General features: G+C 44.2%; 1 protein-coding gene across 1 annotated transcript in view; it reads left to right on the top strand.

Moving 5' to 3' along the window:
- The window catches only part of Ncoa3 (nuclear receptor coactivator 3), an 80,008-nt gene that overhangs the window by 44,606 nt on the left and 18,728 nt on the right, over nt 1-16,674 (top strand). The window contains exons 3-10 of the mRNA NM_053454.1: nt 10,360-10,464; nt 10,646-10,818; nt 11,283-11,383; nt 12,992-13,166; nt 14,226-14,411; nt 14,525-14,623; nt 15,321-15,461; nt 15,706-15,853. Of these exons, the coding sequence (NP_445906.1) occupies nt 10,379-10,464; nt 10,646-10,818; nt 11,283-11,383; nt 12,992-13,166; nt 14,226-14,411; nt 14,525-14,623; nt 15,321-15,461; nt 15,706-15,853 (1,109 nt within the window). The 5' untranslated portion in view covers nt 10,360-10,378. The remainder of the gene's footprint in view (nt 1-10,359; nt 10,465-10,645; nt 10,819-11,282; nt 11,384-12,991; nt 13,167-14,225; nt 14,412-14,524; nt 14,624-15,320; nt 15,462-15,705; nt 15,854-16,674) is intronic.

The raw sequence follows: 16,674 nt of genomic DNA on the forward strand, positions 1-16,674 counted from the left end.
GGAGCTGGGGACCGAACCCAGGGCCTTGTGCTTCCTAGGTAAGCGCTCTACCACTGAGCTAAATCCCCAGCCCCCATACTTCCTATTTTCATAGGATAAAGTGTGTGTGTGTGTGTGTGTGAGAGAGAGAGAGAGAGAGAGAGAGAGAGAGAGAGAGAGAGAGAATGAATGAATGAATGAATGAATGAATGAATGAATTGGGTTTTTCAGTGTAGTCCTAGCTGTCCTGGAACTCACACTTGTAGACCAGACTGGCCTGCCTCCCCTGAGTTCAAATGCATGGGCCAGCACTGCATGGAAGGGTGGGATGGAGTCTCAGTAGCTGTGCTTAGGGTTCTTTCTGTGGATGTGGGCCTCTCCAAGTTAACAAAACAAACAAAATTTAATGCAATGTAGTTTGGTCATATTTGTGGTCCCCCCATCCCTCTGGTATTCTTTCTTCCATAAAGAAAGCCAGGACAGATAAATCCTGCTGGTTCTAATGGCAGTTCTTGAACAGCATTAGATGGCTTGTTGATGTGGAGGACAAGTCTGTGAGGAAGAGTCAAGGACTTGATATCACAGCTTAGGCATCTGGTCCAGTCCTTATTTTCTCTGTTATTTTGATGGGTTGGAGTGAATTGTGCTTTCGCTCTGTTACAGTCGAGCTCTTCCTTCTAGCCCACTGTCTGTGCGGATTAAATGGGAGTAATGGATGGTATGTATGCATGAGGGTATGTATCTGCACCGTCACTCAGATGCCATGAACTGTTCACACCACTTGCTCTAAAATTTAAAGCACTAAATTAAGCAATGTTTTGTATGCTGTGTGCTCTGATGTATGTTTGAGGTATTCTTTTGAACCTAGTACTTGAACTTTTAGATCTTTATTTGTTCCCTGTGTCTGTCCCTGAATGCGACACAGCTGTTTTTCCACTTCCCTGTTAAAAATTTCAAATTACTGTATATTATTGTATGTATTCTTGGATATGTGTTTATCTTTAGACATTTAATTAACATGTTCTAGGTGTTATGTGTGCATGTCTGTGCACCATGGCCAGGCACTGCCTTTAGAGGAGCTCCTAGAATTAGAGTTGCCTACAGTTAGGAGCTGTGATATGGGTGCCTCCGGGGACTTTGAACACTGAAGTCTTCTGCTAGAGCATCTGTGCTTTTAACTGGTGAGCAGTCTCTCCAGCCCTTTGGTTAGCTTTAAAATAACAGTGATGATGGTGGTGATGGTGATGGTGATGGGTCCGACATATTTGCCTTTTACATTTTATTATGGTTTATAAGATTGAACTATATTCTGCATGATTAATTTTTCTCAACTTGTTTGTCTGTTTGTTTATTTATTTATTTATTTATTTATTTATTTATTTTTGATATGGCTTCATGAGGACTTCTATGCAGATCTGGGTTTGGCATAAAGTTCTATCGCCGTGATATTGCAGCATATTTTGTGTTCAACCCTCCAGTTCTGAGGATCAAGGCTTTACTGGGCAAGCACTCTACTACGGAGCTGTACCACTCAGCCTTTACCTCAGGTTCCTACTGCCACTCCTGACACAAGGTCTCCTAGTTCATATTGACCCTCAGCTTAATTATATAGCTGGGCTGACCTTGAACTTCTGCTCTCCCTGCCTGGTGTGAGGGATTGCAGGCATGTGCCATCCACTTAGCTCACTCTAGTTTTTCAAAACCTTTAAACATTGTTGCAGTCAGGCTTGTTCCAAACTTGCACTGTGATTTTGATGACTCTTCTATTTAGGGCCAGTTAAGTGGTTTTGTTACAAATGGAAAAGACACAGCTATTTTATTTTAAAAGATTTATTTATATGAGTACACTGTAGCTGTCTTCAGACACACCAGAAGAGGGCATCGGATCCCATTACAGATGGCTGTGAGCCACCATGTGGTTGCTGGGAATTGAACTCAGGACCTGGAAGAGCAGTCGGTGCTCTTAACCGCTGAGCCATCTCTCCAACTTGATATGGCTATTTTTACCTGGAATGATATGGCTGATTTTTAAAAAGAATATTTTAAATTTATTCTTTTAGAGTGTCATCCATGTAAACAGTGGTTTTTGATCACATACATTCTCAACAGCTCTAACCCCCTTAGAACTCCCAATATGCCCCTTCCAACTCCTTATCTTTTTAATTTATTTATTTTGCTATTATCAATATTTTGAGTCAGGGTTTCACATTGTAGTACAGGATAACCTATAAGTCACTGTATGGCTCAGGTTGACATAGAGGTCTTGGCGATTCTGCATGAGTTCCTGTGTGTTAGGATTGCAGGTCTGAACCGTCACCCCCAGCACCTTCAGTTCTAGGAGGTCATCGTTCACGGGAAGCAGGCTGCCGATAGTGATGTATAGATTTGGAATATAGAGTGAACTTAGGAAAGCAAGAGTATCAATACATTTATTATTTTGTTTCAGTATTTTAGTATAATATTTACAATATAAGTAGCTTTTGGGCCCAGAAGGATTGCTCAGTGGGTAAAGGCCTCACCACCTGAGTTCCATTGCCGTACACTCATGAAGAGCCAGGCACAATGGCATACGCCGTAATTCCAGCACTCATAAGATGCCATACATGGGGGCGGAGACAGGAGAATCTTCCTGGAGTCCAGGGGCAGGCAGATGTGGGAGCAGAAACAGCAGACACTGGCTTAGCAATGTGTAGAACGTTGTACTGTGGCGGGTACTGTTGGCATGTGCACCAGCCCCTTATTCCCAAATAAACCAAATCACCACAGCTTACTTGATCAAACCACCTTACAGGTGTTTGACTGTGGCACCCTGCCTAGTCTGGCACTTGCTCTGTAGCTCATGGTGAACTCTCGAACTTGGGGTCAGACCTGCCTGAGCTTCCCAAGTGCTGAGTTTACAAGGGTGCCCTTCCCTGGCAGACAGAGCATAGGTCCCATGCTGTACAGAAGGCTTTCAGAAGACACTTGGTATGGAGAATCAGGTTCACTCCTCAAGTCAGACCAGTGCTTAGGGTAGTTAGTGTCCTTTAAGTATGCCACTCCACTTTTGGAATAGGTAATAATACTTCAGGATTCATGTGTGTGTGTGTTTTTTTTTTTAACTTTTTTTTAATCTTTTTATTTATTTTATGTTTATGTATACACTGTAGCTGTTTTCAGACACATCAGAAGAGGGCATCGGATCCCATTTCAGATGGTTGTGAGCCACCATGTGGTTGCTGGGAATCGAACTCAGGACCTCTGGAAGAGCAGTCAGTGCCCTTACCCGCTGAGCCATCTCTCCAGCCCTTTTTTTTTTTTAAAAACATTTTTTTAATCTTTTTATTTAGTGTTTCTATAATAGTCCAGATTGTTCTCAGACTCAACATATTTTTAACTTTTTATTCAACTGTGACATTACTCCTGGAATGTAAAATTCATCTTTTTAAAGTCTGTTTTATGGTTATTAATGTTTTGCTTGCATGTGTGTATCATGTACCTTATGTGTCTGTTGGGTCCCCTGGAAGGAATTACAGATAGCGATGAGTCACCATGTGGGTGCTGGAAAATAGACACAGGTCCTTGTCAAGGACAGTTGGTGCTTTCAGCCCCTGTGCATCTCTCTGGCCTGGAGTTCATCTTTGTTTACTACAGTCACCATTGTTACTTGTGCTCATACCCCCACATACCCACTCCATATCCCAAATGAGTAAACATAGAAACCAGCCTTCGAGTCAGTGAGAATATACCTCGATAGCGCCGAGTTTTGAGATTAACTGTGATCGGCCTAAATGTCAGGCTAGCAGTTTAAAGAATGAATAACGTACAGCTGTCATAAATGGCTGTGCCCTTTAGGGGCCAAACTTTTAATTACTTTCTTACAATTCTTTGCTTCTAAATCCATTTCCAAAAGAATGTTAGGCTGGGTGAGGCTGTAAAGTCTGTTCATTCATTCCAGCACTGAGGAGTGAAGGCAAACACATCTGTGTGAGGTTAGCTGCTCTACGCAGCCAGCTCCAGGCCAGTCCGTGCTACAGACCCTGTCCCAAAGGGAAAAACTAAGGTACAGTGCTATTTGGAAGTTAACATTGCAAACTACACGTCTGACCTGGGTAGCTGTGTGTGATCAGTGCAGGCGGCTGGTGGATTCGGAATCCCCCTTTTTAGGCTCTGCTTTGTGGGTTACTATGTATCAGGCGGACACATGGCAGCTGACAGCGATCAAGGGCAACGGGAACCTTACTCATTTTCACATTTCAAACAACTTTTAAAGCTTTTCATGTACACACATGTTCAACATATGTTCCCAAGCTTTAACTTTGCCATTAATAGTGAGAAACCAAATCCTTAATGGGCTTGTATATTAAACACATTGCAAGTACACAGCATCTGAAGGTGAACGATGTGGGATGTTTGATTTGTTTCTGTGTAATTTTGTTTGGTCAGTTTTAAGACCATTGGGGTAAAAACATAACATCTGCACACAGTGGTCTGGCAATGTCCTTTGAGAGCCCAGCCTGTCTTTAGTTTCCATATCCTGAAGTGTGCCACAATGTAGAAGGGGGATTAGGGACCAGAGCCCTGTAGGTCAGCTGTGGAAAGGATCTGAAGGATAGCAAGAGTATAGAATTGGAATGATTTTTAACTTTGTTCTTAGCTTTTAAACATTTGATTGTGATGATAATTAAAAGGGGTTTAGAATAAAACGTGTTGCAGGCTTGTCAAAGAAAGGAATGCTCTCTCTGGTTGGCATAGGCTCTGCATGTCAGAACCCATGGACTCCTAGGACCATCGGTGTGCAGATCACACTGACTTGTGCGGGAGCAGGGGCATGCTCTGACTGCCGAGTTGTTCATGTACGTGTACAACTGATGTGCAATTGTTGTCAGGACTCTGCAGGCTTTGCTTCTTAGGTCCCCAGAAGTTAAAATTAATTAGTTGTGTGCATGTGTTTTTATCTGGGTTTTTGATAAGTTGTTTATGAAGAAAGAAATGTAAAAATCCTGAGCCTATTGAAAACCATCTCATAAGGAAACTGTTTTACGAAGAATGCTGTATAGTGAAAGATACTCTCAGTTAAATAAGGCTATTGGCTAGTGTCCTCTTCTTACAGGAGGGAGCTGCAAGTTGCAAGTTCTCTGTCTGTCTGTCTCTGTCTGTCTCTCTGCCTCTCTGTCTCTGTCCGTCTGTCTGTCTCTGTCTCTGTCTCTCTGTCTCTGTCTCTCTGTCTCTGTCTCTGTCTCTGTCTCTGTCTCTCTCTCAACCAGGCTAGCCTCAATTCGGAGATCTCCTGCCTTTGCTTTCCAAGTGCCCAACTTGCTTTTATTTTTTTGAAAGAATTAACTATGAAAGTCTGGGAAGATGGCTCAGTAGCACTGACTCCTCTCAAGGACCTGGGTTAAATTCCCAGTATACATACAAACCATTTGTAACTAACGTCCTTCCTTGGATTCTGCATGCATATAGTACACAGACATACATGCACACCAGAGACTCATACATGTTTTTTAAAAAAATCAATTATGAGCATTAACATGATTTTTTGTTGTTTTATTTTGTGTTTTGAGAGGATTTTATTTTATTTTATTTTTATTTATTTATTTATTTATTTTTTTTGGTTCTTTTTTTCGGAGCTGGGGACCGAACCCAGGGCCTTGCGCTTCCTAGGTAAGCGCTCTACCACTGAGCTAAATCCCCAGCCCCTTGAGAGGATTTTATTTTGTGGTCCTTGCTGGACTCAAGCTCACGCTGTAGATCAGGCTGGCCTACAACTCACAGAGATCTGCCTGCCTCTATCCCCTGGGTGCTAGGGTTAAATCATACACCAGAATTCTGCTTTCAAAGATCTCTTTTTAAAAACATTAATAGGTGGCAGTATTGTTGGAGCAAAAGCCCACGTCTGCTAAACATTGAGCCAAGTTTTGCTGTTGGAAACAGGGTTTTTAATCACTTTTACATTGTAAAAATGCTAGATTTCTATTTTTAGGAAATGGAGTTGAAATTCAGAGATGTAAATGTGGGAGGGTCCTGCTAGTATTGCAGTCAACTCTGAGATGGGTCTGCTGTTCTCCTCTTCCCTTCCTTATTTGGTTTGTCTGATAAGTAGTGTGAGTCAGTGTGTGCATGTGCCTGCTGAGTGAGGGACCGGCCTTTTCTATGGCGCTGACCAGATACATTTAACTGAGGGTACTCAGACACTGAGTGATGTGACTGTCTTCTTACTCTTTGAGATTTATGAAAATTGATAATTTTATTCACATTTACTATTTCTATGTGTGTGCTCATGTTCAAGTGTACCCCTCCTTGAGCATCAATTATTATTAATCCAGGGCATTTATTTCTACTTTGATTAGAAGATTTTATTATATATCTTATTTTCTTGAATTTCTTGGCCTTCTTAATTCAGTTTAAATAACTGTTTTAAATTGTAGCCTACAATCTTCATTGTGGGGAACAACTTGTTCATTTACTTATTTTATTGTTTTTGAGACAGGGTTTTTCTGTGTAGCTGTTCCTGGACTGGAACTTGAAATAGTGACCAAGCTGGCCTTGAACTAACAATAGATGAGCCCGCCTTTGCCTTCTGAGTACTGAGATTGAAGGAGTGTTTTATTTAATGTGTTGGCTTGCTGGTGCCATGGCATTTGTAAGGGGGTCACAGGACAACTTTCTGTCCTTATTTCTGGGAGGCTGTGAGTCCAGCCTCTACTTCTACCCTGTGATTTCTGGAGGTTGAGCTCAAATCATCAGACTTGGTGGCCAGGTACTTTGTCATCTCACTGCAGTACCTGCCCCTTTCCCCACTTTTAATTTTGAGGTTGACCTTACATAGGCCCGAGGCTAGCTAATTAGGCGAGGCTGTCTGGCTAGTGAGCCCCAGGTGTCTTCCCCATCTGTGTGTGTGTGTGTGTGTGTGTGTGTGTGTGTGTGTGTGTGTGCGCGCGCGCGTGACTGCCTCTCCCCCAGCATGGGGGGTTATGTGGATTATAAGTGTTCATCACTGCCCCTGGCTTTTATGTGGATTGAAGTATTGAGTTCAGGCAAGCTATCTGCTCAGCCCTGAAATACCTTTAACTAGGATGTATTCATTTTTGCTCTATGGGTGTTCTGCCTACACATTATGTCTGTGCATATGTTCGTGCCTTGTGCTTGTGGAGGTCAGAAGGGGGTGTCAGATCCCCGGGATTGGAGTTGTGAGCTGCACTGTAGGTTTTGGTGATTGAACTCAGGTTTCCAGCCCCTAAAATAGTTAGTGAGCTAGCTAAACTACCACTGATGGTCAATGATAAAATTTGGGCTTTTACCTTTAAACATAATGTTGGTGAATCTGATCCTGGTACCACAAGTACCCTTTCATTACTGATGTCTTCTCTGATGAATGATTGATGCTATGAATGAGTGTAGATTTTAAAATCTGAACCAGGCTGTGGTGGCAGGCAGATTTCTGTGAGTTCAAGACTACCCTAGTCTACAGGGCTATACAGAGAAACCTTGTTTCGGGGAAAAACAAACCAACAAACAAAAAGACTGTATAACGGAATATTATCTATTTGACAGTAAATATATCTAATTTGAAAGGTCAGCTTTACCCAGTGCTTGGCACTCACTGAAAAGTCACACATGCGAAGCTCTGAAGCACAGTGAAGTCGGGTCATGCTTTTCAGGGCGCAGCATGGGCGTTCCTTGATGGGGTTCAGGTCTGACTGTAACTGCAGGAAATCAGAGCATGCCGTTTGAAAATGCACCTCTTTGAGACGGAGATTATTCAGAGAAACAGTCATGTAGAAGTCAGGGTGGTGTTAGACCTGGCAGAGCACGGTTCAGGCAGTGTCGTGGGGAGTACTGGGTAAGGGGAGGCACAATGCCTGCGGAGGTAACCCCTAACTCCCACACTCTTACCTCACACCCCTGGCCAGCAGGTGGCACAACTATTTATGTTTTTACTGAGAAGCCGAGAAGCTTTGTTACCTGGTTGGAGGTTGTGTGATTACGGCATGAACTTTGTTTTGGTGATGGTTTGGTTGGTTATAGAGTATGTTATAGTTTCTTCCATTCTAGATCTAGTTAGGATACAAGTGGCAAGCTATTTAACCACTTCCCTATCTGTAAACAGAACTAATCACATGTGTGTGTGTGTGGTGGGGGTCATCATGGATCATCACCCGGTGCTGTGAGAAGTTCAATGCGATGCTGCTCTGTCATCCACTCCTCTCCCTGCCTAACTAACCTGGGAAAGGGAAAGACTTAACCAGTCTCTGCTGCCTTATCATTGGGTAATCCCCCTACTCTCATTTTGGTACGATAAGGTTTTTCTCAGACCTTAAAATAACTTGCTCAAACAGAACACTAACAATGAGATTTTTCATTTAATCTTTTTTAAACGTTTGTGTGCCTGTGTGTGCACAAGTGCCTCAGTCTACAAATGGAGTACAGAAAACATGTGTTCTTTCCTTCCAGCTCCTGGGTCCCAGGATAGATCTCTGGTGGCCAAGAACAGAGGCAGGCTCCTCTGCCTGCCCTCTGAGCCCTCTCACTGTTTCTTCCTTTTGGTCAAGTGTGTCCTTGTGCTTCAGGCTTCAAAAAAAAAAAAAAAACAACAAAAAAAGGAAGTTGGTTTATGTTAAGCCGTATGCTGACATCTTAATGTTTTTTGAGGGAGCCACTGTCAGTCTTTGTGGTATTCATCTACATTAAGTTGGCACCACTCCACTCATGCTCATTTCCTGCTGTATGCTTGGCGAGCTTGGCTGTGACCTACACAAAGGCAGGGAGTGTTTGTGTCTGTCCACATAGTCTTTCAGCTTCTTGTTCATTTTGAACGTTGTCATAGATGGTCCTTCTGAGTGACACAGAAACAGATTAGATTTGATAGCACGCAATGGTGTTCTGACTGCCGTTCTGTGCTGTTGGTGGTGGCATTTATGAACTCCCTGTGTGCGGTGCACTGGTCTGTATTTCACAGCACAGTCAGACCTGTTTTGGAGAGTGTAGATCAAACCAAGAACTGCTCTTCATCCCCGTTCTGCACGTGGGTGTGCAGCTTGAGCTCAGTAACCCAAGGGCAAGAAGATACTGTGTAGAGTTTTGGAATGAGTTAAGTCAATAGGTGTGGAAGTGCTCAGCGTTGCTCAGCTTAAAAATAATCATGGCTGTAGTTCTGTCTTTGAGAGAACCACCCTTGACTGTTCATCACTGTGTCCGTCTACATGATGCTATAGTCTGACACTCTAGAGGGTTCAAAGGTGTGTGTGACCACAGATATGACAGAGTGCTTGTCTCAGTATGAAGCAGAGGCAGGAGGATTGGAGCTCAGGGCCAGCCACAACTATGGGTTCCGGGCCAGTCTGGGCAGTGAGGCCCTGTCTCAAAACAAACATGACGCATAGAGTTCAAGTTTGATCGTGTGGGTTTCTTTCTAAACTGGCCTTTGTGGTATTATGCCACCTAGTGGCATGCCTGCAGACTGGCTGGCTGACTGACTAGATGCCCCATTGGAGATTTGGGATTCTTTAGACAGTGATTGTCATTTTCAAGCAAGAGTTTACCGTACACGAAAGCCTTAGTAAAAGAGGCTCAATAGAGCCCTTACATTATAAGCTCAAAAAGACCTTGTACTTATCGTCTTAGTGTTTGAAACTTACCAAGATCTGTAATTTTTCCGAAAGTCAGTATGTAAGTAATGGCCGAGGTGTGGCTTAGGGCACCCCCGTCGTGTAGAGTGTATCTGGTTTTGCAGCTGTGCTTTAAGTAGAGCACAGGGTAGTTTTTAGGTAGTTTAGATAGTCTAGGCTAATTTGGACTTAACAGTGGAAGAGGAATGATCCAGTGGACAGAAGTGCTACCTAGAGAAAGAGTTTGGGGCTGGAGGACGAGCTCTGTCCCCAGCATGCCTGCGCCGTGGGTCCTAACTGCATCTTAGCTCTGGCTCCACGGGATTGACAGCCTTTTGTGGCTTTTGGGAGCACCACGTATACATGGTACATATGTGTATACAGTTGTATATACATGTAGGCAAAGCTCATACACAGAAAGTAAAAATAAATCTTGTAACTTAGCCTGGGCTCACTACTTGAAGAGTTCTTACCAAGTCAGTGGGCAACTTTTATCTGTGTTCTACTTGGATATGAATAAAATTCAGAATTGTTTTGAGATTGAAGTCCTGATAGTCTGTGATGTGCACACAGGCCCAGGCTTACCCAGGATACTTACTGTTCCTGACAGCCTTCTGGGGGGTTAGAGGCTTGCACCACCACGCCCTCACCTGAGCTCTGAGCTTGTGCAAACACACTCATTCCTAACAGAAACACCACAGGACCACAGGATACAGCCGTTCTACCATGTGACATCTTCATCGAAAATGCATGGTTTAGTGCTTCAATCTCGCCACCTCTTCTCTCGTAGCTGCTGAGCTGTGGTCAGGATGAGTGGACTGGGTGAAAGTTCCTTGGATCCACTGGCCACTGAGTCTCGGAAACGCAAATTGCCCTGTGACGCTCCAGGACAAGGGTAGGTGGCTGTCTCCATTTCCAGATGCAAGAGGGGGCTGACGTTTCTCAGGGCCAGTGACTACTGGAAGATGGTTCCGGTTTAGTTTATTTCCACATGAAACTGACGTGTAATAGGGGCAGATCTGCTCAGAGCTTTCTTGAGAGGTGTGAGTGGTGGCTTTCTTTTCTCCATCTTCCAGTCTTGTCTACAGTGGTGAAAAGTGGAGACGGGAGCAGGAGAGCAAGTACATAGAGGAACTGGCCGAGCTGATATCTGCAAATCTTAGTGACATTGACAACTTCAACGTCAAACCAGACAAATGTGCCATTTTAAAGGAGACAGTGAGACAGATACGCCAAATAAAAGAACAAGGTAAGACAAAAACACCCAAGTGTTGGACTTCTGATATGTACGAAATACCCTCCTTCCCATTTTGGATCAAGGAGATTGAGTGGGGCTTCACTCATGCTGGGTAAGATCCCATGAGTTGACTAGCTTTGGTTTTAAGAAACAACAGGATGGGCAGAAGACTGGTGTTCCTCATCTGGCAGCGTGCGGGTGGGAGGGAAGCTGGGGCCTAAGGATTAGCACGTGAGCACAAAGGGAGCCGGGTGTCTTCTGCTTTCCTGGGAACCATGAGGTTTAATATTTCTCAGTTGTGGTGGCATTCTCTTACCAGCCAGTGAGTGTTCTGCATGGTTATGTGGTTATGTGCATACTACCCCCCCCCACTCTGTGTGTGTGTGTGTGTGTGTGTGTGTGTGTGTGTGTGTGTGTGTTTGTGTAAGGGCTGAGGTAGTGCTGCTCAACGTGATGCCTTCCTTTTGTCTCTTCAGGGAAAACTATTTCCAGTGACGATGATGTTCAGAAAGCTGATGTGTCTTCTACAGGGCAGGGAGTCATTGATAAAGACTCTTTAGGACCGCTTTTACTACAGGTAGGGGTGAGGGCTGTATGTCCAAAGCTTCTTGTGCTTTGGCTGTTTTACCATGTGGTTTATATATGGGGCGCGTGCGTGCGTGTGTGTGTGTGTGTGTGTGTGTGTGTGTGTGTGTGTACGTACATGGTGGGGATTAGAAATGAAGAAATGGTTTTTACCCTCATGGAGCAGAGCTCAGTATTATAGCAATCATAAAACACCCACCTGACACTATATATAATACTGTACATGCACTGTGTACAATATGAAAATTCAACACATGTGCACAGAAGCAAAGAAGGTCTTTGGAATAGAGCAGCTCATAACCTCATGGGTCAGTGACAGCCAGAGGCGCTACTTAGTGTATTCAGTTCAGATCCTTCTAGGAATTTTCCCATGATGGCTTGCACATGCACCACACACCAGTTTGTGTTTCCTTTGTCGTACTTCAGGGTTAACGCAGGGCCTCACACAGGCTAGGTGACTGTAGCAGGCAAGCATGCTACCACAGAGCGACATTCTCTACCCTCAGCTCTGTATTCTTGGAGAATTTATTCATGGTGCTGGGGAGGGAAGGCCAGGGCCTCATGCATGCTAGGCATGTGCTCTGTGACAGAGCTGCACCCCAGCTTGTGAGGCAATTTCAAACATTAAACATGTGCATGTTTTCAAAGTAATTGCCTTGAAAAGAGCTGATTAACCATGGCGCAGTGTCTACTTCAGGCCGGTGAGCGCTTCAGCAAGTTTACTTGACAACTGGTCTTTCTTTCAGTGAGTCATTTCAACTACTTTGTGTTCATTCATTTTAAAGCTCTTGTTCAGGAACAGATGGTAATTCCTATAGCGTAACTTGAGATCAGGTGGAAAATTGGGGGAGCACTAAGAATGATTTTTAATTTTTTTCTTTTCTTTGTTGTCTTTTGAGACAAGGTCACAAAACATACAGGCTTCCCCCTGCCAATTCCCCTCGGAGACATTGTAGTGTTAGCCCAGGCTGTCTTTGAACTTGCAGTATAGCTTAGGGTGACCTCAATTCCTGCTTCTACTTCCTAAATGTTGGGGTTAAAGCTGTATGATATGTCATTCCCTACTTGCCCTTTTTCTTTTTCTTTTCATGCCCTGAAATGATCATGTTAATGTTAATAGAACCGATGGTTGGCTAAGTTAACTTTAATTGTTGGGCTAGTGTCCCCACCCCTCCACCCCTCCTCAAATTTTCCTTATAAACAAGGCAGTAGTCTTCCTCTGCTAAGGCTGCAGTGACGGAATGTCACAGAGTAGGTGACTCAGACAACTGAAACCTCTTTCTTCAGTTTTGAAGATTGGAGTCCAAGATCAGGCTGTTGGCAGGCTTGTTTCTCCTGAGTAGCTCTTTCTTGCTACTGTGTCTTAATATGGCCTTTTCCCTGAGCATGCCTCCCTGGTGTATTTTTAATCTGTCCTTATAAGGACACCAGTTATATTGGATTGGGTCCTCTTAATACTATTGACCCTTTAAATGCTCTATTTGCAAGTATGACCCTAACCTGAACCCTAACTCAAACCCTGGCAAAAACGGGGGAAAGGGTTTAATGTTTTTGGGGATGGATATGGTTTTCATAATAGTATTAATACATCCCACTGCAGGCACTGGATGGCTTTCTGTTTGTGGTGAACCGAGATGGAAACATTGTATTTGTGTCAGAAAATGTCACACAGTATCTGCAGTACAAGCAGGAGGACCTGGTTAACACAAGTGTCTACAGCATCTTACATGAGCAGGACCGGAAGGACTTTCTTAAACACGTACCAAAATCCACAGGTGCGCTCTTTTTTTTTTCTTTGTATTTTGTTTGAGAGGAAGGCAGGGTCCTACTGTGTGCTCCAGGCTAGCTTTGAATCTATGGCCCTACCGTGTGCTCCAGGCTAGCTTTGAATCTATGATTCAATGATTCTCCTTTTTTGTCTTGTCTCGTGTGCTGGGATTACAGATGTGTGCTGCCATACCAGGCTACAGGGATGCATAGAAATGTTTTCTAAATACATTTAATTTTTTTCCTAGTTATTTCTTAAGAGATTGAATGTGCTTTTTAGGACACCAGAAAATGAGACTTACTAAGTGATTGCCAGGAACATTTTCAGTTTGACCTCAGTGGACTCAAACGTTTTCCATGGGGCCCAAATGTTCAGTGGGACTCGTGGTGAGGCTGAGCTCACTCAGATGCCTTGGTGTTGCCATATCAATGTTCTATGTAGGTGTCACCGCATGGGAGTTGTGTGGTAAGAAAAGATACTGGCCACTGTTCTTCTGTTTCTATGTAAGGTCTCATGTATTGCCCAGGATGCTCTCCAGCCCTCATTTTTGGCCCTTTTAGTGGCTGGGCCAGCACATTGCCCTGCAGTATAGCGTGGGTTCTTCAAGATTGTATGTATGTGTCCATGTGAATGTGTTACTCCAGGGTCATGGGGACCGGAAAGGGACAGTAGATTATCTGGAGCTGGAGTTGAAGGTGCTTATGAGCTGCCTAATATGGGTGTTCAGAACCAAACTCTGGCCTCGGGAAGAGCAGCTAAGTGCCCTTAACCAGTGAGCCACCCTTCCAGCCATTCCAAAATTCTAGCTTGAATTTTTAAAGATTTCGTGTATATGATGAATGTTTTGCTCAAATGTATGCATGTGCATCACTTGTGTGCCCAAGGCCAGCAGAGTGCCTTAGATTCCTTGGAACTGGAGTTATAGGTGACTGTGCCACCATGTGGGTCCTGGTAACTGAAGCCAGGTCCTCTGCAAGAGCAAGAGCCAGCCCCAGCTTGAATTCTTTAATAGTTTTGCTGAGTTTTACCTGGCTTATAAAGAATAATTTCAACTTGTTTCCCAAAGTTAATGGAGTTTCTTGGACGAATGAGAACCAGAGACAAAAAAGCCATACATTTAATTGTCGTATGCTGATGAAAACACACGATATCTTGGAAGACACGAATGCCAGTCCTGAAACTCGCCAGAGATATGAAACAATGCAGTGCTTCGCCCTGTCTCAGCCTCGCGCTATGCTGGAAGAAGGGGAAGGTGAGAGTCAGGTCCACTGTGCCTGTCCTAACCCCTTTTACTGATGCTGTGTGCCTGGTGATGTTAGTCACAGCTAAGTCTTTGTAATCTGACTTGGTGACCTTCACTTGTAGACTTGCAGTGCTGTATGATCTGTGTGGCTCGCCGTGTGACTACAGACCGGCCGTTCCCATCCAGTCCTGAGAGCTTTATAACCAGGCACGACCTTTCAGGTAAGACCAGCCAGTGTGCCTCCACTTGGAAACTGTTCCTATTCCTCTGGTTCTTTGTGTGCATGAGTGTGCACTGATGTTTCTGTGAGTTCATGTGTGTGCACTTGTCACAGGTCACTCTTCTTCTACCTGTGGCTCCAAGCAAGGAACAGAGGTCAGCACCAAGCACCTTTACGTGCTGATACCTGTTTTTCAGCCCAGCCCAGGGTCCTCTTTCTCTGCCCTGTCAGCTCTGAGATTACAAGTTTATGCCACTTTCCCTAGTTTTCCTCCTGTGTGCTCAGAATGAACTTGGCTCTCCACAGCCCCGTGACATATACATTATTGTTATTTGATCTGTCAGAAGCAGCCTCTTCTTGAGGCTTGCTCTCACTTTCTGTGTCTCTGATTTAGCAGTCTTAATTTTTCCTCTAAGTAACATTAAGTGTAGCTAAATAAACTTCCTTTAGGCACCTGGCCTTATAAAAGACACATCCCATGCAGTGGCAGGCTTCCTACGAGCAGCTCTGCTTACGACTAGTTGGAGACAGTGCACTTTTTTTTGTCCCACAGCAGGACATGCAGACTTAGAGCAGCCTCCAGCTGTGTTAGGACAGAAGGCAGAGCTGAGACTGTCCACTCCATGTCAGTGCTGGTCAGCTAAGCAGCAGCAGGCTCTCCGGGCAGGGCTAGAATCTTCTGTTTTTATCTTTAATAGGGAAGGTTGTCAATATAGATACAAACTCACTTAGATCTTCCATGAGGCCTGGCTTCGAAGACACAATCCGAAGGTGTATCCAGAGGTTCTTCAGTCTGAATGACGGACAGTCATGGTCCCAGAAGCGTCACTATCAGGAAGGTGAGGAAGGCAGGCATTTGGAGTTGGCTTTGGTGCTGATGTTGACGGTACTGTAGGGCACGCACTGTGTGGTCAGCCCTTGTTCTGCTGTTTGGGGTTATGGGAGAGGGAATGGTCTGAGCAGAGCTGTTGTATACTTTGTGTGTGTCACTGATTAACACGCTTTTGTACTTGAAGTGTGGTCTGTTTCTGTATGCATCCGTCTCGTCTCAGATACTAGTAACGGTGTGCTTCTCCCCAATAGCTTACATTCATGGCCATGCAGAGACCCCAGTGTATCGTTTCTCATTGGCTGATGGAACTATTGTGAGTGCTCAGACAAAGAGCAAACTCTTCCGCAATCCTGTAACGAATGATCGTCATGGCTTCGTCTCGACCCACTTCCTTCAGAGGTGATGACGCTAAAGCACCCTTGTCCCAGGATGCTTTGCTGTTGATGGGCAGGGAGAGAAGGGAGGGAAGCTGTTGGATTCCATGAAGTAAATTTAAGTTCTTAAGAGTATGTTTTCTTTAATGTTTTATTTCTACTTTTCCAGTAAATAACTGCTTCCTGGGTAAGGCCTGGGTGTGTGTGTGGGGGATGAAGGTGAGGTTGGTGGTGTGTTGGGAGGGTAGTGGGTACCTTGTTACCTTCCATTTCTAGTGTTATATTTACATTGCTTCTAGGGACTGGGTTTCGAATAAAAAGTAAAATGTAAATGTAAGTACTAGGTACTAAAAGGTGTTACTGCCGATGTTATCAGTGGTAAGCAAACTGCATAGGGAGAGGTTCATTCATGATCGTTGGAGTTGGCCTATGCTTCCAGGCTTAAGTCCCGGGTAGGTCAGCTATTGTAATGAGACCTTGGAGGCTCCAGATCACATGGCTGTCAGAGCCGCTCAGCACTGATGTCACTCATTTAGATCTTCTGGCTCATTTAAAGCTGTTGGGGATGCAGCTCAGCTGGTAAAAGGCAGCCTTCCTTGCATGATGCCTCAGGTTCAGTTCCTAGCACAGGATAAACTGGGGACAGTAGTGGACTCCTGTATAGAGGCAGGAAAATCTTTGGCTTCATAGTGACTTCAAAGCTACCATAGGCTACATGAGACCCATCTCAAAACAAGCAAACAACAAACAAACAAAAGCCAAACAAAAAAATCACAAACAAACCAAAACAAACAAATCCCATAATTTAGATCTGGTGGTGTGACCTGTTATTCTAGCTACACGGGA

The sequence above is a fragment of the Rattus norvegicus genome, chromosome 3 (genome assembly GCF_036323735.1).
Source record: "Rattus norvegicus strain BN/NHsdMcwi chromosome 3, GRCr8, whole genome shotgun sequence".
NCBI classification, from domain to species: domain Eukaryota; kingdom Metazoa; phylum Chordata; class Mammalia; order Rodentia; family Muridae; genus Rattus; species Rattus norvegicus.